Source organism: Neofelis nebulosa, chromosome 16 (assembly GCF_028018385.1).
Source record: "Neofelis nebulosa isolate mNeoNeb1 chromosome 16, mNeoNeb1.pri, whole genome shotgun sequence".
Classification (NCBI taxonomy): Eukaryota; Metazoa; Chordata; class Mammalia; order Carnivora; family Felidae; genus Neofelis; species Neofelis nebulosa.
The window spans coordinates 35915300-35942561 of record NC_080797.1 but is presented as its reverse complement, the minus strand read 5'-3'; the positions used below and the strand labels follow the sequence as shown (position 1 = coordinate 35942561).

The 27262-nt window shown below is 44.1% G+C and overlaps 3 protein-coding genes and 2 long non-coding RNA genes across 8 annotated transcripts in view; 2 read left to right on the top strand and 3 right to left on the bottom strand.

The window, feature by feature from the left end:
- LOC131498508 (uncharacterized) overlaps positions 1-3420 on the top strand; it is a 147821-nt gene extending 144401 nt beyond the window's left edge. For 2 of the 4 annotated variants that reach the window (XR_009255443.1, XR_009255441.1), the window contains one exon: positions 3307-3420. This is a non-coding gene — a long non-coding RNA (uncharacterized LOC131498508). The remainder of the gene's footprint in view (positions 1-3306) is intronic. The other 2 variants (XR_009255444.1, XR_009255442.1) reach the window with 2 other exon arrangements.
- KRT40 (keratin 40) lies at positions 495-6036 on the bottom strand. Its single transcript, XM_058705775.1, has 7 exons — positions 5590-6036; positions 4804-4886; positions 4385-4541; positions 3375-3536; positions 3170-3295; positions 1599-1819; positions 495-1086 (listed from the first exon to the last, which is right to left on the bottom strand). The coding sequence occupies exons 1-7, from the start codon at positions 6034-6036 to the stop codon at positions 987-989; spliced, it is 1296 nt and encodes a 431-aa protein (XP_058561758.1). The 3' UTR covers positions 495-986.
- Positions 4535-6547, top strand: LOC131498509 (uncharacterized). The gene is made up of 2 exons (XR_009255446.1): positions 4535-4649; positions 5710-6547. It is a non-coding gene; the product is annotated as an uncharacterized LOC131498509 (long non-coding RNA).
- Positions 6548-17238: 10691 nt separating this feature from the next.
- Positions 17239-17984, bottom strand: LOC131498504 (keratin-associated protein 3-3). Its single transcript, XM_058705815.1, has one exon. The coding sequence runs from the start codon at positions 17910-17912 to the stop codon at positions 17616-17618; it is 297 nt and encodes a 98-aa protein (XP_058561798.1). The 5' UTR covers positions 17913-17984; the 3' UTR covers positions 17239-17615.
- Positions 17985-22244: 4260 nt separating this feature from the next.
- On the bottom strand, positions 22245-26614 carry LOC131498456 (uncharacterized). The gene is given in 1 exon segment (XM_058705763.1): positions 22245-26614. A coding segment is annotated over 1 exon segment (3498 nt). The 5' UTR covers positions 26193-26614; the 3' UTR covers positions 22245-22694.
- Positions 26615-27262: the final 648 nt, after the last annotated feature.

The following is a 27262-nucleotide window of genomic DNA, read 5'->3' as shown; positions in this document are numbered from 1 at the left end:
GTACCTTATGGTATTTTATGCAGCTGCTAACATAATGGTCACAAGACAATCTTATATGTTTATTAGGATTGAAAATGCTTACATGACATAGTAAAAAAATATGTTACTCAACTATGTGCATATGTAAATATGATTACCACTATATGGAAAAACCTATTGTAAGAAAGAAAACTGTAAGTTCCCAAAATACTGAGAATGGATATTTCGGGTGTGGAATTATAACTGATTTTTTTCCCCTTTTGTGTGCCAAATTGAAAAAAAAAATGGAATCTTCAACTTTTGTAATTACAAATAAAATAAAATTTATTCCTAAAGTTCCAACTGTCTTCCAAGATATATGACATTTTGCATTGATTAGTTAACCTGTTTGTATTTGAGGAGTTAAAAAAAACTATTTTCAGCTTTGGTTTGTGCAAAATCAAACTGTCGGCATGGGTTTAGGCAATTACCTTGGCATCACATGGTTATTACATCTGCAGTAATAAGCCACAAAGTTTATATTTACCATGCTAAAAAAAAATGAAACACATTTTATTTGGAGATTAGCAAGAAAGCTTTATAGACTCCTAGAATATCACAAATAAGCTGGCAGGAGAGGAAATGATAAAGCAGAAATGTACTGAGGATGTTTAGAGGACAAGTTCAGGATAGAAACCCTTTTTTAAAATTTTATTTGAGAGAGAGAGAGAGAGAGAGAGAGAGAGCATTAGCAAGAGGGGAAGAGGGGCAGAGGGAGAGAGAGAGAATCTCAAGCAGGCTCCACGCTCAGTGCAGAGATTGACTTGGGCTCAATCCCACGACCCTGAGATCATGACCTGAGCCAAAACCAAGAGTGGGACACTCAACCGACTGAGCCACCCAGGCTCCCCAGGATGGAAAACCCTTCTTGACTTTCAAGTTTGGATGTCTCTGACTGAAGCCCCCATCTCCTTTCCGGGACACTGCTGGCTTTGAAGCCTCCATCCGCCGCGCTGGGGGTTTAGCATTCACACACAGCAGTTTTCGAGCGTGCAAATCACATACGTGGAGTATGGCTCACAAGTGTTGTCTGACGTGCTTGTGGTAGAACATGGGTGACAGGGAAGCCTGTGGAGAAATTTGAACTAAGTTCAACAGGGGAAAGCTGGATAACATTTCAACTCAGAAAAGATCGTGCCCAAATCTGCCATTCTTTGAACGCTCTTTGCAGAATAACATTTGACTTGAGCCTATTTTATGCCTGGACCCAGCATTGTCGCTTCATGCCCATTGCAGCTGTGCCAGCTCAATACAACCATATGTATTTACTTCACTTTGCAAATGTCCTCTTATGCATTTGGTGGGAGGCAGGAGCCAAGGGAGATCTCCAGCATGGAATTTTATGTGTGATACTTATTCTGCTTTAGAACTTAGAATACTTTGTGAACACTTCTAATATCGTGTGATTAGCCTCAGTCATGGTTGTTTTTTTGTTTGTTTTTCTTTTTTTTACTCTTGTAAGGAGATCCTTTAACACATTAGAGAGGTTTGACCTTGGGCAGATCTTGGGGAAACAGGATTCTCCTACAAGAGCCTCTTTGTGACTTGGGGGATTTTGAGAATAAACGTGTGGAACTTGCCTGCTGTCCTCACTCTCAAGGAGACCCCGGTATGTGTTGATCTCACACTCCAGCCGGGCCTTTGTGTCCAGCAACACCTCGTACTCCTGGTTCTGCCGCTCCAGGTCACAGCGGATCTCTGCCAGCTGGTTCTCCACGTTATCGATCAGGCACTGCATCTGGGCCAGCTGCTCGCTGTACTGGTCCTCAGTCTCCGCCACAGTGCATTCCAGAGATTCTGTCTGCAGAAGAAGTGTACTCAGGAGGGCTGTATAACATAATCCCTGGGATCAGAGTGCCTGTTTCCAAAGCCTTGCTCTACCCTAGTGTAGCCTAGTGACATTCTGAAAATTACTTAGCTTCTCTGAGCCTTAGTTTTATTCTATAACAAGTGGGCAATGCAAAGTACCTATCTCCTAGGAGGGTTGTGAGGATTAAATGAGTGATATGTGTAAAGGATTTTGAAGAGTTCCTGAAAAAAAAAAACAAACTTTAAAAGCTAGGTAAGAGTTATTACTAACACCACCAAGCCCGCTGCAACCTTCAGTATACTGAAGTTGGGTATCGACTTGAGGCAGGAGGAGCCATATAGTGAGAGTTAAGAGGCTCTGGGATTGAACCAGCTGGATCCAGCTTCCACTTTTGCCTCTTAAAAACTGCATGATCCCTGCAACTTAATCTGAATCTCAGTCTTCCTCATCTGTATAACGGGCTTAGTAAAGGGATTTATCCCATAAAGTAAGGCTCTCGCAAGATGAATGCACAGCTGTCATTCACCTAGTCTCCATAGGGCCTAATGTGGCATGGACAGGGGTGTTTGACTGGAACTGGCTAGTGTTATCTTCAGTGCACGGTATCCTCATTGCTTGGTGGGGGTCGGGGGGGGGGGTTCAGTGAAGGGTCCAGTTGAGATGTGGATCCTGGGAAAGTTTAGGATAGTGGTAGAATGCAGAGTTTGAATACCATTGTTTTTTATGATGGTGAGCTTGGAAACCTGGCCCGAATCAAAAGAGCTTCAGGGGCGCCTGGGTGGCTCAGTCGGTTGAGTGATCGACTTCGGCTCAGGTCACAATCTCACGGTTTGTGAGTTCGAGCCCCGCATCGGGCTCTGTGCTGACAGCTCAGAGCCTGGAGCCTGCTTCGGATTCTGTGTCTCCCTCTCTCTCTGCCCCTCCCCCACTCATTCTCTGTCTCTCTCTGTCTCAGAAATAAATAAACATTAAAAAAAGATTAAAAAAAAAAAAAAGAGCTTCAAAACCCACTGGAATGCTCGAGTGCCTTTGGCTCAGAGGTTCTGTTCTCATTCTGCTCCTGCTCTTCCCCTCTCTCCCTGTCTCTGGAAGGTGCTGCAGGATCACACTCAAGCCCAGAAGGGACGGTCAGGGCATCCCGTTGGGACAGTACAAGCTGTTGACCTATCGCTTCTGCCTCTAGCTCGGTAAACAGCAGTATTTAGGAAAGGCAAGGAAATATACTCCTTGCACGTTGGAAATGGAGACTTTCTGCCACATGAACTGTGGGGCTCTCTCCTCGGGGTTTGGAAGAGGGGATGGCATCTCGGGGCCTGACTCCTCAGTATGTGAGTGGCATACCAGGCTTTGCTGTGCTTGGAGCTCAATTTCCAGAGCGTTGGCTGTGCGTTTCAGTTCCAGGATCTCTGTCTGGCAGTCCTGCAGCTGCTCCGTGCTGCACAGCTGCTGCTGATTCAGCTCCTCTGTCTGAAACACAGGTGTGATCAGAGGACCCAAGTAAGACAGACATCTGGAAGCCTGTCACCTTCCTGCTCCAGGAGCTGACCTGAACAGCGAACCATTCTTCCACGTCTCTGCGGTTGTTGGCGAGCACCGTTTCATACTGACAGCGCATCTCATCCAGGACCCTGTTGAGGTCGACGGTGGGGGCAGTGTCCAGCTCCACGCTGAGTCGGTCACCCAGCTGTCCGCGAAGCAAGTTGACCTCCTGAATGGGGGAATGGAGTCAAGAGTGTGACAGGATGGGTGGGGTGGGGGAGGGGGATTCACTTTGACATCCCAAGGGTGTCGTATTTCTGTTTTGGGGGATAAGTGAGTAAAAGTGTAAAAAATCTAGAGGGATTTAGATTCAGTTGCTTGGGTTGCAATCTCTTTTCGTAGCTCAGTGTCTGCATCTGCAAATGGTATAATAATTTTACCTTCCCCAGAGACTTATTGTGAGAGATACGAGTTAATGTTTATAGAAAGCACTTATGAAAGCCCTTGGCACATAGGAAGGTCTCAATAAATGCTATTATTATCATCAACCAATGCTCAAAGGGGAAATATACTATATTACATCTTTCAGCTTTTCACCTTTTAGCCTCATTGATGTGAGATAATCAGATACTTCATATTTTATGATTTTAAAAAGTTTATAGGTACAGAATATTTTAAAAAATTGGCCCAAATATTGCATAAGATGTTATCCCCTTTTTGAAATGGCCTTCACACCCTGTGTTTATCGATAATCCAGATTTTCAAACCTTATAGGTTAGAGTTAGGTGAGCCATAAAGCCTCCAAGGAAGGCTGTTTGTGGGAGTTACCCCCTCCAGACAGCAATGACAGGTGGCCAGTTTGGTTCATCCATGTGGCACTGGCCAGGGCCATTTCACATGTACATCCAGAGACATGACATGCTGCCATGATCAGGCCCAACAGCATTAGTGCCCTGAGTACTTTTGTTCCAGCATGAGCGGTATCTGCCCAAGTTCGATTTAGGTACACAGCACGGACTGTATCAGTCTGACTTTGTCCCTTCTACATTTGTTCAGCATTTTTGCCACTTTCCTCACCTCTTCATGGTTTTTCTTAAGGCAATGGAGATCGTCCTTCAGAGACTCCACGTGGGCCTCCAGATCGGCTTTGCACAGAGTCAACTCACCCAGGATCCCACGCAGGCCGCCAATGTCCGTCTCCAGCAGCTGGCGAAGAGACAGTTCAGACTCGTACCTTTCACGGCAAAAGAGATACAGCCAATGCTTACTTGGCTGGAGACAGTGCTGGGGATGCTGGGGGGTGACAAGAGGACTCAAGGAAGCCACATCCCAAATAATAAATGTGAGTTTTGTGAGCATTCTTAGCTTTAAAAAAGCTTATAGAGAGAATATTTGTGGTGTGTGCACATGCACATGTGTGTGTGAGAGACAGAGAGAGCGAGAGAGAGAGTGAGAGAGAGGCAGTCATAAGTTACTCTCAAGTTCATTCAACTTACTTTGACCTAAAGTCATCGGCAGCCAGTTTGCAGTTGTCAAGCTGAACAGCAAGTCTAGAATTCTCTGCCTTTGTGCACAAGATCTGGGAAGGAAGGTCGTTATATGTAATAGATGGCCCTTTGAAAGAAACCTAAATATTCATTTAACAACTATGCCATTATTTATCTTTTAAAAGTCTTTATAAGAAAGTATAAAATAGTTTTCAGCCTACTTCTCTTATTAGCCATGTCACTTCATGAAGAGACAAGCAGGACCAATTTATAAAAGAAATAGATAAAAAAGGTTAGTTTTTCAATGGCCTAAGACATTTTGCAATATTCCTTGACAGTTGAACTCTGATTTTTCTCCATAAGTGGTTTGTATTATGACTCTATCCCCACTCCATGAAAATAAAAATTCATCTGTAAGAAAATGATTCCTAGGGTGAAATTATGTGATTAAAATGATGACATTTCAATATCTATGTTAAAATATAAATATAAACATCCAGTGTTGCATACAGAATTAACTTTGGGTGTAACACAGTTCTTCCTTACTCTCTGGACGATGAAGGTAAAAGTCTGGACATGAGAGAGCTTATTATGGCCGTCAGGGATTACTGGCATCCCCAGGGCTAATGCTGACGTTTCCTGATTTCGGCCCACCACCCTTTCCTCTGGGTCACATTACCTCCTGAAAAGTCCCCTTTCCCTGGGGGCACTTCCATAGAACAGCCTCTTTTAGTATAAAGATGGAGCAAATCCCAGATTGGAAGGGTGGAACATTAGGGCAATGAGACACCAGACCTTTTGCTGGAGATCTTCAATGGTGTCGAAGTAAGACTGGTAATTGGGGCACACCAGGGGGACCTCCCCTTCACACTGTTCTCGGATCCTGCACTCCAGCTCCGCGTTCATCTCCTCCAGGCCTCGCACCTTCTCCAGGTAGTTGGCGAGTCTGTCGTTCAGGAACTGCATCGTCTCCTTCTCGTTGCTGTTGAACATCCCATCCTCACACCAAGCACCGCTCCCCACCAAGCACGGAATGTGACCATTCCCAGCCAAGTAGCACGGTGTGACACAGCCGGTTGCCAAGCGAGACCCAGATAGGAAGCTAGGGGTCTGACCTCTGGAGGTGGCTTGGGCGCTGGGGAGGTGAGTGGTTTCCATGGAACAGGGTGAAGCGAACACACAGTCGGAAGCTGTGGCACAGGATTCAGAGGAGCAGCACGTAGGGGAGCAGTCCGAAGTCATCCTGTCGAACGAAGAACCAAGACTAGTTGCAAAACTCCGGCTGACTGGCTGCCGAGGTCTCCTTCCCTCCTGAGACTTTTATACAGTCCCCCAAATGGGTATTTATGGAACAGACCGGATGTTTTCTTTATCACTGTTGGTGGCAGTTGTCATATGAACACTCATCAGGGTTGTTTGTTTGCTGAGGAAGAGTTTTATGCTTCATAAAAGAGGCATAACTTCAGGTTACTAAAAAAGGACACTGTTTCCATATGCCAATAGGATAAAATGCTTGGTCCAGAATAAAATCTTCTTAGGAAGCGCTGTCCGTTTGGCAGACTTTGGAAAGATGGAGAAAATGTGGCCCCTCGGTAATTATAGGTACAACTCATTACAAATAACGAAAACAATATTCCCACACATTTTGATCCTGGGTACTGGAAATTGTTTATGTATCCTCTTAAAATTCATATTACATCTCATTAAATGCCATTTATTTGTTTGTGCCACCATCATAAAAATGTTCCCTGTAGTTAGCAGTCTTTTCAACGCTTTTTATGGCCTTGCTGTGCTCAGATGGTGGAGGGGTGAGGTGTGTACTGGGTTTAAAGTGTGTGTGTGTGTGTGTGTGTGTGTGTGTGTGTGTGTGTGAACCATGTCTACCTGTGTACACATTGAAAAGTCACTTTATGTAACAGATGGGTACGATCTGTGCCCTCCAGGCCAAAAGACAAATTGGTTATCAAGATCTGGAGTTGTGATCTATGATTTCTGGAAATTTCCTTGCTTTCTCCACATTTCCTATGCCTAATTTTTATTTATTTAAAAAAAATTTTAAATATTTATTTTTGAGAGAGAGAGACAGAATGTGAGTGGGGGAGGGGGAGAGGGAAGGAGACACAGAATTGGAAGCAGACTCTAGGCTCTGAGCTGTCAGCAGAGCCCGATGTGGGGCTCAAACTCACGAATCTCGAGATCATAACCTGAGCCGAAGTCGGACGCCCAACTGACTGAGCCACCCAGGTGTCCCTCCTATGACTCATTTTTAGATGAGAGATATACTTTTTTTTACCTGTATCTATAATAAGAGTGAAATAAAATCTCTAAGTTACAATCTTTTAATCTCTTAGGAAACTAAACCCTCATTGGTTACACTTCAGAATAGGGGCAAGGGAGCTACAGAAGGTTTACTTCTGAGATGGAATCTGTTTTCTCTTATTTCCTTTCTTTTTTTTTTTTTTTGTTTTTAACTTTTATTTATTTCTGAGAGACAGAGACAGAGTATGAGTGGGGGAGGGGCAGAGAGAGCGAGGGAGACACAGAATCTGAAGCAGGCTCCAGGCTCTGAGCTGTCAGCACAGAACCCAACACAGGGCTCCAACTCATGAGTCTCGAGATCATGACATGAGCCAAAGTCAGTCACTTAGCCAACTGAGCCACCCAGGCACCCCTTATTTACTTATTTTTTAAGGTCACAATTTCATAAAAATTTAAAATACTGGAACAGAGGAATAAAATTTTATAATGTGAGTTCCAGATCAGTGGTTCCATTGGGTGAAACCCCTGCTGCAATACCGAATGGATAGGGGTTTGAGATTTTTTGGATTCTGTCTTGAATTTCATCTCCGTTACAGAGCATAATCTCTTTCACTTTGCTTGGCGTAATTGTGGCATTTATTTCATTTTCAAAGGTGTGCAGACAGAGCAAATTGCCTCCAGAATCGTTAAGATTTTTATAGGAAAAAACCCCACTATCCTGACAAAGTGAAAATTTTCATGATCCAAAATAAACTTAATTTTTTTTTCTAACTGTGAACACTAGGTAGCTGATAATGGAAAGACCAAAAACAAAAACAAACCAAGAGATCTTAAATAGATGGATTTAAATAGTGTCTTAGGATATATTATTCTCCCATCCAAGTACTAACCAGGCACGACATTGCTTAGCTTCTGAGATCAGATAAGATGGGACACCTTCAAGGTGATATGGTCATGGACTCTTAGGGTTTATTATTCATTGAGCAGAGTTGGGTTTGATTTTAGGGATTCTCTTTACATTTCAACAGTTAATGCTAAACGTTCTTAGAGTGCTGATGGCATGATGATGCTGTTCTGCAGAGGACATGAGCAGGGATTCAAAAACATATTTGAAAAATACAGATCTCTGAAGGAAAATTCTGATTTCCACAGTAACCTAATGAGTCAAAGGAAAAATGTCTTTGAAGAGAACCCATGTCTTGGTTGTCTGTCATTGGTTTCAGTTAATTAAAATGCAGCAATGTGCCTTTCTTTTAAAGTAACTGCAGGGGGGTGCCCTGGGTGGCTCAGCTGGTTAAGTGTCCAACTCTTGATTTCAGCTCAGGTCATGATTTCATGGTTCATGAGTTTGAGCCCCACATCGGGCTCTGTGCTGACCACACAGAACCTGCTTGGGATTCTCACTCTCTGCGTCTTTCTCTGCCCCTCCCCTGCTCATGCTCTCTCTCTCTCTCTCTCTCTCTCTCTCTCTCTCTCTCTCTCTCTCAAATAAACTTGAAAAAATAAAGTAACTGCAAGTAAAAATAAGTTTATATTGACCTAGTTTCTATTTGTAAAATGTTGATTTCTGGTTATGGGATATATATATATAGAGAGAGAGAGAGAGAGAGAGAGAGACAGAGAAAGAGAGAGACAGAGAGAGAGAGAGAGACAGAGAGAGAGAGAGAGAGCACAAACATGCAGGACTATTTATTTGGGGCTTGATTAATTAGATTCTGTTGTATGACAATCAATAGCCTTAGTTCCCATCTTAGAATATTGAAATTGCCCAGAATTCATTTTTATGGCATATCATCCTCAAAAGAAGGGAACATTGGGAATAGAGAAAAATAAACAGATGCCATTAAAGGTCATGATACAATGGCATCATTGTTTCTTCTTGTAATATGACCTTACCTCAGAACATCCACTTACTGCTGCCACACTTGCTGATGTAAAATACAGATCTATTTTTTTGTCAGTCTCCACCTCTGAAATCCAAACTTCCTGCCTTGACAAATACGACCCCTTTCACTCTGGTGCCAATTTACCCTTCTAGGCTAATTTCCTGATAATTTGTCTCACAAACCCCAAACTGCAACCTTCCTTCAAGCTTTGTAGGTGGTGTTTCCTTGGTCTACTGTTCTTCTGTACCCCGCCCCCCACGAACCCACATGTTAAGACAGATAAAGTGCCACTCAACTGCCTCATGTTGAGATGGGGCTTTTCCCACAGCATTTGCACATACCTCCACTGTCACATGTGTTACATCCCTTTTAAAGGTTTCAGTATTTTTATGTTTCTTGGTCTTTTATCCCTTTTTGGAAAATGTCTCTTTTTTGAATATATATTTTTTAATGTTTATTTTATTTTGGAGAGACAGAGAGAGGGAGAGAGAGAGAGAGAGAGAGAGAGAGAGAGAGAGAGAGAGCGCGCGAGCGAGCACTAGTGGGGGAGGAACAGAGAGAGAGGGAGACAGAGAATCCGAAGCTGTCAGCACAAAGCCCAACCTGGGGCTCGAACTCACAGAACACCGTGAGATCATGACCTGAGCCGAAGTCAGATGCTCAACTGACTGAGCCATCCAGGCACCCCAGAAAATGTCTCTTTTAAGATAGGTATATCTTATTTGTCTTCTTCTTATCCTCAGCACTTGGGACATAATATAATAGGCCTTCAGTAAATGTTTGCTAAAAATATAAGCCTTTGGCTCAGTAGAGGTTTCTGTTTTGACACATAATTGCTTACAAAACAATTGAAAGCTAAAGGGCAAGGAAGGTTAGCAGAGGACAAAGAGCAATGTCCTGGTGGTCATAATGGTTACATTTTATTCCAGTTCCAGTGTTGTTACTAAACTAGCTGTATTGTCTTCATCTAGACCTGTAACTCCTTTGAGTCTTAGTCCTTGCTGTAGGGAAAAATAGTAACCCGTCACTTCTTTTTTTTTTTTTTTTTAATGTTTTTATCTATTTTTGAGACAAAGAGAGAGCATGAGCAGGGGAGGGGCAGAAAGAGAGGGAGACACAGAATCCGAAGCAGGCTCCAGGCTCTGAGCTGTCAGCACAGAGCCTAACGCGGGGCTCGAACTCACCGACTGTGAGATCATGACCTGAGCTGAAGTCGGACACCCAACGGACTGAGCCACCCAGGCACTCCTGTAACATGTCACTTCTACATGGAATTGTCAAGGCATAAACAACCTGCATATCTTTCACTTTATAAAAGTAGTAAAATTTAATGGCAGTGTAAGGTCTCCAGCTGATCCATCTTGGTCCCCAATAACTCCATAATTGTTAAGTACCTATTCTTTTTGTTCCTCCAAATTTTTTCAGTTGAGATGAAATTTATATTTATTGAAATGCAGTTTTGGCAAACACATGTACCTATGTAACCCTCACCCCAGTCAAGATATCTGACATTGCCAGGATACCAGAATGTTTCCGTGTGTCATTTTTCACTCAGTGCCCACCTCTCAAAGGGAAACAATGCTCTGATTCCTTTTACCAGAGATTGGTATTCACTATTTGTGGGTTTCATAAGTAAAATCACAGGGTGCATCCTTTTTGTATCTGGTTTCTTTGGCTCAACATCATAGTTTTTATTTCATCCCTGTTGTCACGTGTACCAGAAGTACAGTATTTTATTTTTTTAAAGTTGCTGAGGAGTATTTCATTGTATGAATATGCTGCAATGTGTCCTTTCTCCTTTGGACAAACATTTGGAGTATTTCTTACTTGGGGCTGTCATGAATAAAACTCCCATAGATATTCTTGTATATATATTTTTGTGGATATATATTTCATTTCTTTTGGGTAAATATTTAGGAGAACCATTGTGTCATGGAATAGAAGTAGAGCTTCAAAATGTATTTACTTAGTATTTTTGTTTATATTATAAAGTGGTTTATTATTTAATTTAATTTAATTGTTTTATTTTAGAGAGAGAACACAAGCAGGGGAAGGGGAGGGGGGAGAGAGAGAGAGAGAAAGAGAGAGAGAGAGAGAGAGAGAGAGAGAGAGAGAGAGAGAGAGAGAGAATCCCAAGCAGGCTCCATGCTCAGTGTGGAATCCAACACAGGGCTTGATCTCACAACTGTGAGATCACAACCTTAGCCGAAATCAAGAGTCAGACGCTTAACTGACTGAGACACCAGGCACCCCGATTTATTTATTTTTAAAGTTCAATTTATTTAAACTAAAGAACCAAAACAAAACAGTTCACCCATTTTTTTCTACTTCCCACCTCCCTACCTTTGGGAACGAATCTGTTCTCCATAACTATGAACTTGGTTTTATTTATTTGTTTTTGATTCCACATATGACAGATCATATGGTATTTGTCTTTCTCCATCTGATTTTTTTTTTTTTACTTAGCATAATGCCTTCGAAGTTCATCCATGTTACTACAATGGGAAGATTTCATTCTTTTCTTATGGCTGAATAATATGCCATATATATAGGTTGTTTCTATTTCTTGGCTATTGTAAATAATGCTGCAATTAACATGGGAGTGCATATATCTTTTTGAGTTGATGTTTTCATTTTCTTCAGACAAATACACAGAAGTGGAATTGCTGATAGTTCTATTTTTAATTTTTTGGGGGGAACTTCCATAGTGTTTTCCAATTTACACCATTTTACATTCTCATCAAAAGTGCATGAGGGTTCCCTTTTCTCCACATCTTACCACCACTTGTTATTTCTTATCTTTTTGATACCCGCCATTTTGATTGATGTGAGATGGTATCTCATTGTGGTATTGATTTGCATCTCCCAGATGATTAATGATGTAAACATCTTTTCATGTACCTATTGTCCTTTTGTATGTCTTCTTTGGAAAAATATCTATTCAGATATTCTGCCTGTTTTTTTAAATTGGATTGTGTCTTTGCCATTGAGCTGTATGAATTCTTTATACATTTTGGACATTTGCCCTTATCAGATATATGATTTGTAAATATTGTCTCCCATTCAGTAGATTGCCCTTTCATTTTGTTGCTGATTTCCTTTGCTGTGCAGAAGCTTTTTGGTTTGATGTGGTCCCACTTGTTTGCTTTTGTTCCTTTTGCTGTGGGGATCAGATTTAAAAGAAATCATAGTCAAGACCTATATCCAGGAGCTTACTGCCTATGTTTTCTTCTAGGAGTTTTGTGGTTTCATATCTTATGTTCCAGTCTTTAATCCACTTTGTTTTATCTTATTCTTTCATTTGGAAGATATTCCTCTGTTTCTTCATCTTGCTCAACTCTCTGTGTTGGTTTCTATACAGTAGACGAAAGAACCACCTCTCCCAGTCTTGAAGGAGTGGCCTCATGTAGGAGCTGGGCCCTGTTGTTCAGCCCTGCCCGGGCTCTCGATTGTGTCTCCAACCTCTGTGCTTGTCCAAGTAGCCTATTATATTTTTAATAGCTCCCAGCAGTTGAGGATGTGCCAAGACCTGTCAGTGCCCCAAAGGGGAGGGCCTTAGCATCTAGATTCAGGCTGACTGGAACCAGACTCTTAGGCATTAGCTCTTTAAAGTATGCAAATAAATACAGTCCTGTGGGACTGTAAGCATAAGCCCCTCTGCCCACCAAAGCCAGGTGATCTGGAGGTTTCCTCTGGGTAGCGGTCACAAAAATAGGGGCTACAGATGAGTGTATAAACCCTTTTCTGGGTCATACCACTAAGCCGAAGCAAGACAGAGGGAAACACCAATATGGTGTTCATAGGCTATATTCCTTGAGAGCTGCTCAGCACTAAATGTGTGACCAGCCTGGAGCCTTGCCCTCAGGCTGACGCTCCAGGATAAGCAAGCAGCCTCCTCTTCACAGAAAGACTTGGGGGTGTGCATTGTCTACATAGTGCCCTTGGGGTGGCAACCTGCTGAGCAACATCTCCCCAGCCGCCACAGTCATGTGGGATGCAGGAACCCAACACCTCCCCCACAGCCGGGCAATCAAAGGATGTCCCTTGGACAGCAGCTACAGAAACAGGAAGGCACCAGGCAAAAACCAGGGCGCCAGACGTGTTCCCTTTCAGGAGACATTGGTGCTCTGAAGTGCAGCAGAGGGTGAGGGTGAAGACAGTGCCCACCCTCTGAGGCGTCTAGACAGGATCACAGGTGTGCGTTTCATTAGAAGCCTCAGGCACAGCCATGATGATCAGCTATTAGGCCTCTTCACAGAAAGACCAAGCTCCTGGGTATGAACTCTTTCTGCTTTGTTTACAGCCCGTGGGACACATGAGCGTTAGCCGCACTGGCTACACCAGGTGTCCTCTGGTAGCAGTCACAAAAATCGGGGTGCCAGACAGAGGTCTGAGCTCCTTCCTGGGTGACACGGATTATTACACTCCCACGGGACCAGGAACACAAATTCCCCTGGCCTCCAGAACCAAGCGATCAAAAGGCGTTCTCTAGAGGGCAGCGGCTGCAAAAACCCAGGCACCAGGTCAGTGTAAAGGCTTCCTTTGGGGAGATGCTCCTGCTCTGGAGCATGCGCGGAGGAGAGCGCCAAGATGGCGCCAGCAGCTTCCGCTCGGTGCTGCCCCGCAAGGGTGTTGGGTGTGTGTGGCAGGTCTTCGTGCCTGCCCCTCCGCCGCCCACGCTTCACTGTAAGCAGGTGAGCCCCCCTTCGCTTGAAGTTTGAGCACTGTGCCAGCGCCATTGGTTTTCGAGATTCGGTGTTTTGCAGGCTTCGTCGTTCAAGCGCGTGTCGGAACACTGGGATACGTGAGGTGGGGGTGGAGCGCGCCACTACTGAGGCAGAGGCTCCGGGTTTTGAGTGCCCGCCTGGCCTGGTTGCCGGTGGCTCCCAGGCTGGCGTTGATGGCAAGGTTGTGTCCCCGCCTCTCCTACCTGCCTCAGTGGCCTTGTGTCTCACCTTCAGGTTTTTGTAAGAAGTTATTCCGAATGTCGCTGTAGGCCGGTTTTCTGTGGGTGGAGGGGAGTTCGGGAGCTGCCCAGTCACCATCTGGGTTTTGTTTGTTTGTTTGTTTCTTTGTTGTGTTTTGTTTTGTTTGTTTGTTTTTATTGAGAGAGAGCGAGCAAGACCATGCAGGAGCAAGGGAGGGGCAGGGGGGAGAGAGAGGGAGAACCCCGGGCAGGCTCCATGCCCAGCACAGAGCCTGACGTGGGGCTCCATATCAGGACTGTGAGGTCACGACCTGAGCGGAAATCCAGACTCTGTCGCTTAACTGACTGAGCCACCCAGGCGCCCCTCAGCCACCGTCCTGAACCAAAGCTTGAAAGTGAACTTTCGTATGACACTTTTTTTTTTTTTTTAATTTTTTTTTTTCAACGTTTTTTATTTATTTTTGGGACAGAGAGAGACAGAGCATGACCGGGGGAGGGGCAGAGAGAGAGGGAGACGCAGAATCGGAAACAGGCTCCAGGCTCCGAGCCATCAGCCCAGAGCCTGACGCGGGGCTCGAACTCACGGACCGCGAGATCGTGACCTGGCTGAAGTCGGACGCTTAACCGACTGCGCCACCCAGGCGCCCCTCGTATGACACTTTTTAATCAACGTTGTTTATCCAAAAGTGTTTTCATTTTCCTTCAATTTTGAAGGTGGTTTTTGCAAACTATAGAACTCTGGGTTACTTTTTTTTTTTTTTTTTATAATTTCCAGGATGTTGAAAATAAGATTTGATTGTCCTCTGACATCCATTTTATCTGAATAGAAGTCTGACAGTCTTTTTCTCTTTGCTGTCCTCTGTTGAATGTGTATTTACTCTCATTTCTTTTAAGGTATTCTATTTGATTTTTTTTTAAGTTAATTTATTTGTCGAGAGAGAGAGCGAGAGAGAGAGAGAGAAAGAATCCCAAGCAGGCTCTGTGCTCACAGCCTGTGAGCCTGGGCTGTGAGCACAGAGCCTGACGGCAGGGCTCCATCCCACAAACCAGGAGATCATGACCTGAGCTGAGATCAAGAGTTGGAGGCTTATCTGACTGAGCCACCCAGGTGCTGCCCTATTAATCTTTTTTATTACATCAGTTTGATTATGATATATGTAGGTGGTGTGTGTGTGTGTGTGTGTGTATGTATGTAGGTTGTGTTACCTGCTTGGGATTTGTAGGTTAATAAAATATATCACTAAATTCAGACAGTTTTCAGCCTTTGTCTATCCCAGTTTTCTACCTCAGTTTCCTATCACTGTGGAACTTCTATTTCATAATTGTTGGGTCACTTGGTACTGTCCAACAGGAGGCTGCTCAGGTTCTGTTCATTTTTTTTTTCAATCCCTTTTTTTCTCTGTTTTAGTGTTGATAATTTTGATCTATTTTAACATTATTTTAAGTTATCTTAATGCACTGACCTCACTTCTAGTTGGCAGTTTCCAATCTGATATTAAGCCCATCCATTGAATTCTTTATTTCAGACGGTACTCTGTAGTTCTAGAATTTTCATTTGCATCTCTGTAATTTAAATAATTAAAATTAAAATTTAGTTTGTTATTATTAAATAAAAATTAAAAATTTGCTTTTCTGTTGAGTTTCTTCATCGTGTTCACTTAAAAGTTTTTTTAATGTTTGTTTATTTTTGAGAGAGAGAGAGCAAGTGCAGGATGAGCAGAGAGAGAGGAAGACACAGAATCTGAAACAGGCTGCAGGCTCTGAGCTGTCAGCACAGAGCCTGATGTGGGGCTCGAACTCACAAATTTTGAGATCATGACCTGAACTGAAGTCACATGACTAACCAACTGAGCCACCCAGGCGCCCCATCTTCTTCACTTTTTTCCTTTCACATTGTGTTCATCTTTCCCTATGTCCATGAAAATACTTATAATAACTGTTATAAAATGTTTGTTTGCGGATTCTAACATCTGTGTTATCTATGGACCTGTTTTTATTGGCTGCTTTTTCTCTTTATTATGGATGATGTTTTCCTGTTTCTTCACGTGTCTGACAATTTTTAATTGTATGTTGTTCATTCTGGATGATGTATTTTAGGAAGTCTTGATATATTGTAGAGTGCTGAGTGTTGAGTTTTGTTCTGACAGGAAGTTAAATCACTGGAAGATCCTCTTAATCCTCTAAGCCTTGGTTTTAGACTTTTTGAGAGAAAGTATGATTTGGTGTGTTCTTTACTCAAGGTTGTACTTTTTACTCTTTTGGTGTGTCCTTCTGGAACATCAGTTGAGTGCCAGAGGTACTCAGAGAGCTTTGTCATCTCTAGGTGTACTGGAATTTCAGTGTCTGTTAGAATTGACTGAATTTTGGTATCTCCATTCAGCTTTTTATCCCCCAGCAGCCACTCTGTTAGCCTCATGAAATTTCATCCTGTATGCATTCAACCAAGCTCTCTGCAAGTACTTGATAAGAACTTTTACATAGACTTCTGCACCTTCCCTTATATATATTCTTCCTCTCTAGAACACTGTTGTACAAATTCCAGCCATCTAAACTCTAGTTAGATATGCCACCTGTGACTCGAACTTGACATATCTAGAGCAGAATATAGTATTTCCTTTTCAAATTCTCTCTTCCTTCTCTGTTCCCATGCTCAGATCGTGACATAATGCCACTGCCTAATCTCTCTGACAGCCTCTTCTCTTCCATATCCCTTTGACCACCCGCTTCAGTCAGTTTGTCTTTGACTATGTCTTTTTCCTGTTTGTGACCATGGCAGCAATCTTAATTTCTTAATTGTTCTCAATTTTATGGTATCACATCACTTTACTAACACTACTAATAGAGCACTTAATATTTTTATTACAATACAGTGCCTTGCTTCAATTAATAATTGTTAATTGCATGAAGGAATGAATGGGTATTGTGTTTGCATGTGCTTGACCTACTAGGCAGTCTACTCATTTTGAGCAGGGACAATAAAATCCAAGGCACATCATTAGGTATTTAAAAATGTTTACTGAATGAATAATGACATTATGAGGTTACTAATTTTTTTTAACATAAACAGATCAGGTCCCCTGGAGTTGATATATCTTCATATCATGTTCAGTATTTCCCAATATACCTTAAACCATTTTTGGGGAGGACAAGTCAGGGAAAGTCTATTTGCAAGTGTGCTGATATGGGGGACCATTGCGTATGTGAGGCCATTTAGTTTTTTTAAAACAACAAGAACAATGAAAGCAAGAAATATTTGTACTGTCACCATGCTTAATTTTGCAGATTGTTCTTAGTTTTTCTTAAAATGCTGACTTTTGGAGTTAAGAAGTACAGTAATGAATTAATAAGAATAAACAAAAGTAATTGTAGACATTTGTGCTATGCCAGAGATGTAAAATTTATTAGTGTGATCATGAAGAAGCTCCTCCGTTTCCAGAAAGATACCACCCAGCACTGGAAACAGAATTCCCGAAGCACCCAAAGAAAGAGAAACTTTAGTATGGAGGAGATGAAAAACTTTGGGAAGCCTGTAGCATCCACCTGTTCACATTGCCCTGGGTCACTGATATCTACCATATGGCCATCAAAAGTCTCTTGATTTCTTTTTGAGGGAGAGTTGTCAGTGATAACATCATCCTTGTTCCAACTTGGAAAGCAGAGTCAGTTAGTTGCAGGTAACGAGACAGGTGAACACGAAAGCTTCTGGGTTGACTCTTTCAGCATCAGGCATGGAGCAAAGCAGCCATCGCTCAGCAGCAGCTTGAGATGCAGGGCTCACAGCTGGGCTGGGTATAGGTTGTGAGGTTGATGGTCTCCAGGCACGGGGTGGGCTGGCAGGAGTTGAGCAGGAAGCAGGTGGGCACACAGGGCTGGGGAATGTGGCAGGGTGGGGGGCAGTTGTCACAGCAGGTTGGCTCCAGTAACCAAGTCGTGTGTGGGCAGGTGCTGGGCAGGCAGACTCCGCACCGGCAGCATCTGTCAGAGGAGCAGATGGTGGTGGCGGGGCCGGTGGGGACGCTGCAGCAGCAGGGGACACAGCAAGCCATGGCGCTGGGAATCTGTGTTTTTAATTGATTTGGTTGTAACTATAGATGAAACTTCTGAGTTGTGACTGTCTCTCCTTTCTTTGAGGCCCTTATATACCCTTCCCAGTGGGTGTTGGTCCAACCAGAAGGCTTCTTTCCTGGTTCTTGTTTATATTAGTGTACCCATTATCCTTTGATTGGTTTGACATTTAGATGCTTGTAAAGAGTCTGTATTCTCCTAATTAACATTTATTTGAGTTCCTTGCTAAATCAGCACTGATTACTCTTGCTATTTGTGACTGGAACACAAGCTTTATGATGTGTCACCAAAAACTTCTGCTATTATAATTCTGACACCGGCCTTGCTGGGAAATATTGCGTGATACTACACCTGTAGTATGTAGGTCTTATCTCTGGTGCTAGTCTAGTGTTCATTCTCTTTACCTTTATCTGTATCAGTTGTTCTGATGATGTTTTAAAAAGTTGAACTTAAGTTTAGTAACTTTTTTTTTTTTTTTTTTTTGCTTTGGGACTTTTATTTTTTTTTATTTTTATTTTTTTAATTTTTTTTTTTTTTTCAACATTTTTTATTTATTTTTGGGACAGAGAGAGACAGAGCATGAACGGGGGAGGGGCAGAGAGAGAGGGAGACACAGAATCGGAAACAGGCTCCAGGCTCCGAGCCATCGGCCCAGAGCCTGACGCGGGGCTCGAACTCACAGACCGCGAGATCGTGACCTGGCTGAAGTCGGACGCTTAACCGACTGCGCCACCCAGGCGCCCCGCTTTGGGACTTTTAAAAAAATTACATAATTTTTTGTTGAGATGTAACTAGCACATAACATTGTGTTAGTTAAGTTTTGGGACTTTTGAAGATCAAACTTACATTAATATGAAGAAATATGCTATTGAGAAATATGGGCAGACTTTTAAAAAACACCTATTATTTCATTTTTGACTATACATATTTTATATTTATTTAAAAATTTGGACAGAATAGTAAAGTGTAAAGAAAACTCACTCATAATCTTATCATCAAGAGAAATTCTGTATTCATACTTGTGTATATCCCTCTAGTCATTTTTTTTTAATGTTTTTATTTATTTTTGAGACAAAGAGAGACAGAGCATGAGCAGGGGAGGGGCAGAGAGAGAGGGAGACACAGAATCTGAAGCAGGCTCCAGGCTCTGAGCTGTCAGCACAGAGCTGGACGTGGGGCTCAAACTCACAGACTGTGAGATCATGACCTGAGCTGAAGTCGGACGCTTAACTGACTGAGCCACCCAGGCGCTCCTAGTCATTTTTTTTAATACATTTGTTTATCACTTTAGTACTGGAATCATTTTACCTATGGTTCTATAACTTGCCTTTTTTCTTAAACATACATATTTTCATTATCTTGTATTCTTAAATATATTTGATAATGTTATTTAAAATTTTTTTAATGTTTATTTATTCTTTTTTTTTTTTTTTTTTTTTAATTTTTTTTCAACGGTTTTTATTTATTTTTGGGACAGAGAGAGACAGAGCATGAACGGGGGAGGGGCAGAGAGAGAGGGAGACACAGAATCGGAAACAGGCTCCAGGCTCCGAGCCATCAGCCCAGAGCCTGACGCGGGGCTCGAACTCATGGACCGCGAGATCGTGACCTGGCTGAAGTCGGACGCTTAACCGACTGCGCCACCCAGGCGCCCCTGATGTTTATTTATTCTTAAAGAGAGAGAGAGAGAGACAGAGCATGAGCGAGGGAGGGGCAGAGCGAGAGAGGGACACAGAATCTGAAGCAGGCTCCGGGCTCTGAACTGTCAGCACAGAGCCCAATGCGGGGCTTGAACTCATAAACTGTGAGATCGTGACCTGAGCTGAAGTTGGATGCTTAACCGACTGAGCCAGCTAGGTGCCCGATAATGTTATTTTTAATATTTCCTAGCATTCATTATATAATTATACTTCAAAGTTACTTAAAATTTTTACATTATTAATCATTTGGGTTATTTTCAAGATGATAATTGTGGCAATAGTTAACAACTGTGGATCACATTAGGAGTCAGAATAGCTCTTTACTGGATCCAGTCCTTCTCATTGCCTTCCTTGTTATGCCAGATCATTCATTTTTTTAAAACCTTGTCTTTCTCCTCTTCAAAGTAAGGATCATAATATCTATATTCTTCCATTCAGAAGATTTTTGTCCATAGACAATCATAAAGTGCTATACAGAGATAAATTATTATCATCATTATCCAAGTAAGTTGCAGATCAGACAAACTCAAGGTAAGGAATAGGGGAAAGAAGCAGTCTAAAGAAGAAAAAAAATAGCTGCAGAAAAGTAAAAGAGCAACCTTACAGGAAGTAGCAAACATTTATCTGAAGGTTCACCCCTACAGTTAGAGAAAACAGCTGGGATAGAAATTAATAAACTTCAAATTTTAACAAAGTTCTCTATGGCTCTGCTTGGAAGAAAGGATTTGTAATCTCTGTTGGTATCCCTGGACTTCACCCAGATTTATCTTTGAGTGAATACCTGCCAGGTTTCTCACTCTTTTATTGAGGACTGATTTATATTTTCAGTATTTTTAAAATTTTGTTTTAAAACTTTTTTTTTAAGTTTATTTATTTATTTATTTATTTAGAGCATGTGTGCTAGGGAGGGGCAGAGACAGAGGGAGAGAGAGAATCCCAAGCAGGCTCCACACTGTCAGTGCAGAGCCCGATGTGGGGCTTGATCTCACAAGCCATGAGGTCATGACCTGAGCGAAACCAAGAATTGGGTCCTTAACCAACTGAGCCACCCCGGCACCCTTATATTTTCAGTATTTTAAAAATAATTTAATAAACATATATCCAGCAGTTCCCATGTGCCAAACACTGTGGTAAATGTTGGATATAAGAGAGTGAACAAAATAGACATCATTCTTGGTCTCATGGAACTTGGAGTCTGATGGAAGGCTTATTGTGAATATATTATTATAAGCTACTGTTATTGTATGTTATGATAGGAAGGGCTCTAAAATCATAAAAATTATAAGCAAAAGGAAATTATTTTGACGTTTTAAGAAAAACATTGCAGAGAGGTTTGCAGTTTCTCACAGAAGTTCATGGCAAAAAGAGAGTGTTGTCTTACTTAGAATGCAATACTACTTTAAGTCAAGCTTATGAGGATAAAGAAATTGGTACTGTTCTGTGTAGAATGTTACGTTTCCATAATTATAAATAAGATTTAAAGTTATAGATTAGAAACTTATAAAATAAAAAGTTTATGATAAACTCATCTCTTTTATTGAAAAGACGTATAGTACTTTAATAAAATTTCTTTTCTTTGCCAATGGTCTAAGTGACCTGGGAATAACTATCCTTTATTTGTAAATTATGACTGTGAATCCTAGAGAGGTGAGCTAATTTGCCTTAGACGGTCTGGTGACTGACTTGTTAAAAGACTAAATATAGGACTTAATTGAGATTGAGCTACCTTTTTTGTGGTTTAAGTTTAGTATGTGTCAGAGATACTAAACATTCTATTTTTAGAAATAAAGGGTACCCTTTTCCTTTGAGCGAATGCAGGAAAAACATGGTTATTCTTGATTAGATAGATTTTCAAATTGCTGAAAGTCTACACACACACACACACACACACACACACACACGCGCGCCCAGTTTTAATTATACCGTCTATAATCATAGGGGGTGTGGGGAAGGAAAAATTTTTCTACCCTTGACGGTCCTTCAACTGACCGAAGAATTAGAGTTACATGAGACAGATTAACAGGAAAAAACACCAAAGTTTATTATGTGCACACAGAAGCCCAATAATGGAATTAAGACCTAAAGAAATGACAAGGCAAGCAGTTTTTATACTTTTTAGACAAAGAGACAATATATGAGGAATTGATAGGTCAAAGAAAACTTAACTTTGGGAGCTTCAAATAGTAAGGAATTGTAAACAGACTTAGGGCTGTGGTAGTAAATTAGTAAAAGGTAGCAAGGTTTCTTTATACAGCCTTCTCAGCTCTAAATTTCCTCTCTGGTGATAATAAGGATGTCTCTTTACCTCATTGTGCAGGGAGGGTACCTTTCCCATGAGAAATTTATTCCCTGCTTTCTCATGGACAGAGGAGGGTCTGAATGTGCTTGCATAGGCTGTTTCTTAAGTAATTTTTAGTTACAATAATCAGTATGCCAAGGTGGTGTTATGCCCAGAATTCGTGATCCCCAAAGACCACTAGGGAGCCGAGTCCGATGCAAAAGCATCGGTGCAAACATCGATGCAAAAGCCTTTATTCGAGCTAGCTCGAGCTCAATCCCCTACCTGCACTGACGCAGCGGTGAGATACTAGGGAAAGAGAGCGAATTTCAAAAGGACAAAGGTTTTATTGGGGCCTAGGGGCAGTTGGTGAGGTAATGGCTATGGCCTCAGCCGATTGGCTGGGAAAGGGTCCTGGGGAAGGGTCCGAGTCCTGTTAGGCAGGTGGGGGGGGGGGGGTTACTCAAGGGGAGGAGGTGTGGTCAAGGTGAAGGACACAGAACAAGATGGAGTCAGCCGGCATAGGCCCGCCCTTTCATTCCCCCCTTGTCATGTAGCTTAGGGACCCAATCATGGGACTGGCTGCATTTATGGTGACAAGGGGAACAGAGTTTGGAGGTTTACGCAAAGTTCTGGGAACCAAGTGTCCCTGGGGTGGCTCTGGGACGTCTGATTAAGTATTGTCCCCGAGCTGGTGTCTATGATCTGCCAGGTGACGTTTTGGGGGGCGTGGGGACTCCCGGCAGCATGAGCAATGACAAGCAGAGTTAACAGAGTTACCAATATTAGGTAGGTCGAATGCGCTGTAGCTTGAGCTTGAGCGGGTTGTGTTGGTCCCGACTGATGGCCCATCGTGTGACAACGTCCTTCCGGATCGAGGAGGGGTCTGCTGGCTGAGCGTGGGTGTGATGGACCCAGGTCGCAATGCCGTCTACCTTGGGAGCGGTGGGGGTTGTCAACACCACGATGTAGGGTCCCTTCCAGCGCGGCTCGAGAGTCTCTCGGTGGTGCCTCTTGACGTAGACCCAGTCTCCTGGCCTGTACTGATGAGGTGTCGGGATCAGGTCATCCTTGTAGATGGCACGGAGGCACAGCCAAATGTCCTCATGCGCCCTCTGGAGCCTGCTCAAGGAAAGAAAAAGTTCTTGATCTTTAAACTCAGCAATAAGTTCAGCTCGAAGGCTGGGAATAACAGGGGGTGGCCTGCCAAACATGATCTCGTAGGGAGTAAAACCCAGAGTGTAAGGAGTGTTTCTAACCCGGTAAAGGGCGTACGGTAGGAGAGTCACCCAGTCCCCGCCAGTCTCCATGGTTAATTTGGTAAGGGTCTCTTTTAGGGTTTTATTCATTCTTTCTACCTGTCCTGAGCTCTGGGGCCTATAAGCACAATGTAATTTCCAGTTTGCCCCCACCGCCTTGGCTACTGCCTGTGTTACCTGCGAGATAAAAGCTGGTCCATTGTCTGATCCTACCATGGCAGGAAAACCATACCTGGGTAAGATGTCTTCTAGTAGCTTCTTAGCCACCGTCTGAGCCGTTTCATGCTTGGTTGGGTATGCCTCCACCCAGCCAGAGAAGGTGTCTGTAAATACCAGGTCCTCGTGTAGTGCCTCGTCGAAGATGGTGGGTGAATTTTTGAATCCCTGTAGCCGTGTCCAGGTGAGTTGCCCACTGTAGCCCTCCTCCGGATCATGCCACTCAAAGGCGAACAAGGGTTGGCTCTGGGGTGCCAGCGGCAGACTGAAGAAGGCGTCCTTTAAATCTAGTACAGTATACCAGACCCTGGAGGGCGCCAGGGAGCTCAAGAGAGTATATGGGTTGGGAACAGTTGGATGTATGTCCGCGACCCTCTTATTTACTTCCCGGAGGTCTTGTACCGGTCGGTAGTCATTTGTGTGAGGCTTTTTGACCGGCAGTAAGGGGGTGTTCCAGGCAGACTGGCAAGGAACTAGTACCCCTAGGCTTCGTAGTCTCCGGATGTGTGGCTGGATCCCCTTCCGGGCCTCCTGAGACATGGGGTATTGTTTGATCCTTACCGGACTCTCTCCTGGCTTGAGCTCTACCAGGACTGGGGTCCTATGAGCGGCTAGTCCCATCCCTCCTGTCTCTGCCCAAACCGAGGGGAATTCTTGTAGCCATCTGTCTATATTATCCTCTCTCGGGAGTGCCTCCTGGTGGAGGAGGTATTCATCCTCCAGTTTCATGGTCAGGACCTGGATGGGGTGGCCCTTGCCATCGGTGACCTGAGGCCCCCCTTGTCTGAAAGTTATCTGAGCTCCAATCTTGGTCAGTAAGTCCTGTCCTAACAGCGGGTAGGGGCATTCTGGTATTACCATAAAGGAGTGGGATACCCGGCCCATTCCCAAATCTACTGTTCTTCGGGTAGTCCATGAATACTGGCTCATACCAGTTGCCCCTTGTACCCAGGACTTCTTGTTGGCTAGTTTTCCTTGTGGGGTACAGAGGACCGAATGTTGTGCTCTGGTGTTGACAAGGAAGTCAACAGGGGTCCCCTCCACTTTAAGAGTTACCCTGGGTTCGGGGAGAGGGTCCGAACCCCGACTCCCCTAATCACTTAGTTCATCTAGCTCTAGGACTTTTACTCGATCAGTCTTGCTTCCCTTTCCACCGGCCCTTTTTGGACAATCTCGGGCCCAATGCCCTATCTCCTTGCAGTATGCACACTGATCCTTCTGCAGCCTCTGCTTCCCCCCCTTGGTGGTTCCTTTACCTTTTCTTGCGTCGTCTGCCAGCTGCCGGAGACGGCGGTCTCGTTCCTCGGGGAAGTCAGCAGTGGTAGCTAGTAGTATTCTGGCAAGGTCTCGAATCTGCTTACTGCTGGCAGCCACCATAGCGCGAGCCTGCTTGTCCTCAGGAGGCTCCCGGTTATTATATACCTTTTCGGCTACCACCAGTAAGTCCTGCAGACTTTTTTCTCCTAGTCTATCTATTTTTTGTAATTTTCTCCTAATGTCTATGGCCAATTGGTTTACAAAGGCCATGATAACAGCTGCCTTGCTTTCCGGAGCCTCTGGATCCATGGGGGTATAGGTACGGAATGCCTCCATGATCCGTTCTAAAAAGGCAGCCGGAGATTCATCTTTTCCCTGTTGTACATTTCCTACCTTGGCCAAATTGGTTGGCTTTCTAGCAGCCATTCGGAGACCCCCCATTAGAGTCTAGCGGTAGACCCGGAGCCTCTCCTTACCTTCTGCCGTGTTGAAATCCCACTGGGGCCGAGTTAAGGGGAAGGAGGCCTCTATCTGAGCCTGGTTGGTGGTGGGATTCCCGTCTGCGCCCGGAACTAGTTTTCGGGCCCCACTGAGGATTCTTTCTCTTTCTTCAGTAGTGAACAGGACCTGCAAAAGCTGCTGGCAATCATCCCACGTGGACTGATGGGTAAAAAGAACAGAGTCTAATAAATCAATAAGCCCTGCCGGTTTCTCGGAAAACTTAGGATTCTGAACTTTCCAATTGTAGAGGTCACTAGTGGCAAAAGGCCAATAGTGATGGGGCTGATTCCCCTCCGCGTCTGGGGGTCCGGTGGCTCGCAGGGGCAGAATAGTGGAGTCTGCGGCGGAGGCGGAGGTGGATTGCTCCCTCTGAGCCCTTTGTCTGGTAAAGGGCGGGCTTCCCACTGGAGCGTTTCCGCCTTCCGCTCTCGGAACAGTGTCTGCCTTCCCCGGAGGGGGAGGATGGTGTTCTTCCGGCATCCTAGAGGGGTTATACGGGGGAGGAAAAATTAATTCTTCTTCAGTACCCCCCTGTAGGACAGGGTAGAGGGGTGCTGAAGGCTGGGTAAGACTTTTCCTCTTCTCTGTCTCCTGCAAAGCAAGAATGGGTTTTGGCTCCGGAGGGAGCAGGGTTAGGAAGGGCTTAAGCCAAGAGGGTGGGTCTTCTACAAGGTCCTGCCAAGTGAAAATGTAAGGGAGCTGATCAAGATGGCCCGTCTTAGGCTGAGAGATGATACTCCTGACTCGGTAGATGGTAGGGAGGTCGAAGGTCCCCTCTGGTGGCCATCCGACATTGAAAGTTGGCCACTCGCTAGAACAAAAAAACTGCAACCGACCCTTTCGGACTTCCACACTGAGGTTGTTAGCTCTTCCCCTCACATCCTTAAAGTGATCAATCATAATACTTAGAGGAGTAGTCTGAGTCTGTCCCATAACGTCCGTCCAGTAAGTCCACGGAGCAAAACAGAGAAACACAAAAACAGACAAACAGAGGGCCCCTAGAAAGTCTTCCAACTCCATGGAAGCAAAACTGAGAGCTAGCTTAGACATTTGAGGGGATTCCACGTCCCTCCAAAACCGATGAGGGGATTCCACGTCCCTCCAAAGACGACGGCCTCATGCCGACCAGCGGGAGCGACCCGCCTCGTCTCAGACCTTTGAGGGGATTCCACGTCCCTCCAGAAGGGAGAATCGGAACGTCTTCTGAAACTCCCGGCCCGTGGTCCTCCAGTGCGTCCACTTAGACCGCATCGGGCACTACCAGAATTCCAGAAATGAGCTCACACAGAAAAGACAGAACAAACAGACAGACACTAACCGTGGCCAGTCAGGCTCTCCGGGTCGGGGGTCCCTCGGGGGTCTTGGGGATCCCGGACGAGCCCCCAAATGTTATGCCCAGAATTCATGATCCCCAAAGACCACTAGGGAGCTGAGTCCGATGCAAAGGCAAAGAGCCTTTATTCGAGCTAGCTCGAGCTCAATCCCCTACCTGCACCGACGCAGCGGTGACATACCAGGGAAGGAGAGCAAATTTCAAAAGGACAAAGGTTTTATTGGGGCCTAGGGGCAGTTGGTGAGGTAATGGCTATGGCCTCAGCCGATTGGCTGGGGAAGGGTCCTGGGGAAGGGTCCGAGTCCTGTTAGGCAGGTGAGGGGAGGGTTACTCAAGGGGAGGAGGTGTGGTCAAGGTGAAGGACACAGAACAAGATGGAGTCGGCCGGCGTAGGCCCGCCCTTTCAGTGGCACATTTTGGGGTGGCTTGCCCTTGACCCCTACAGGGCTGTCTGTGATAGTGAAGACATAAACTAAAGGTTGATAATAAAAAGAAACAAAATATGATTGTTAGTTTCTTACTTCAGAACTTTTTGCTTGGAGGTTTCAGGCTTGAAACCCTTTGCTTAAGGAGCCCCAACCTCAGAAGTCTTTGTATTTCTTCTCTCCTCATCCTCTCCTCCTCTTCTCCCCATCTTCAGTGCTTTCAATTCATGATGAGTTAGTAAGGTGCTGTTCTGTCTGGAGCAGCCGCTCCCCACCTCTCCTGCCTGGTCATCTTTTAACACTTAGCCTGGATAGCTTGGTGGCTTTCCATAACTATCCCTCACCCTGACGCTGAATCACCA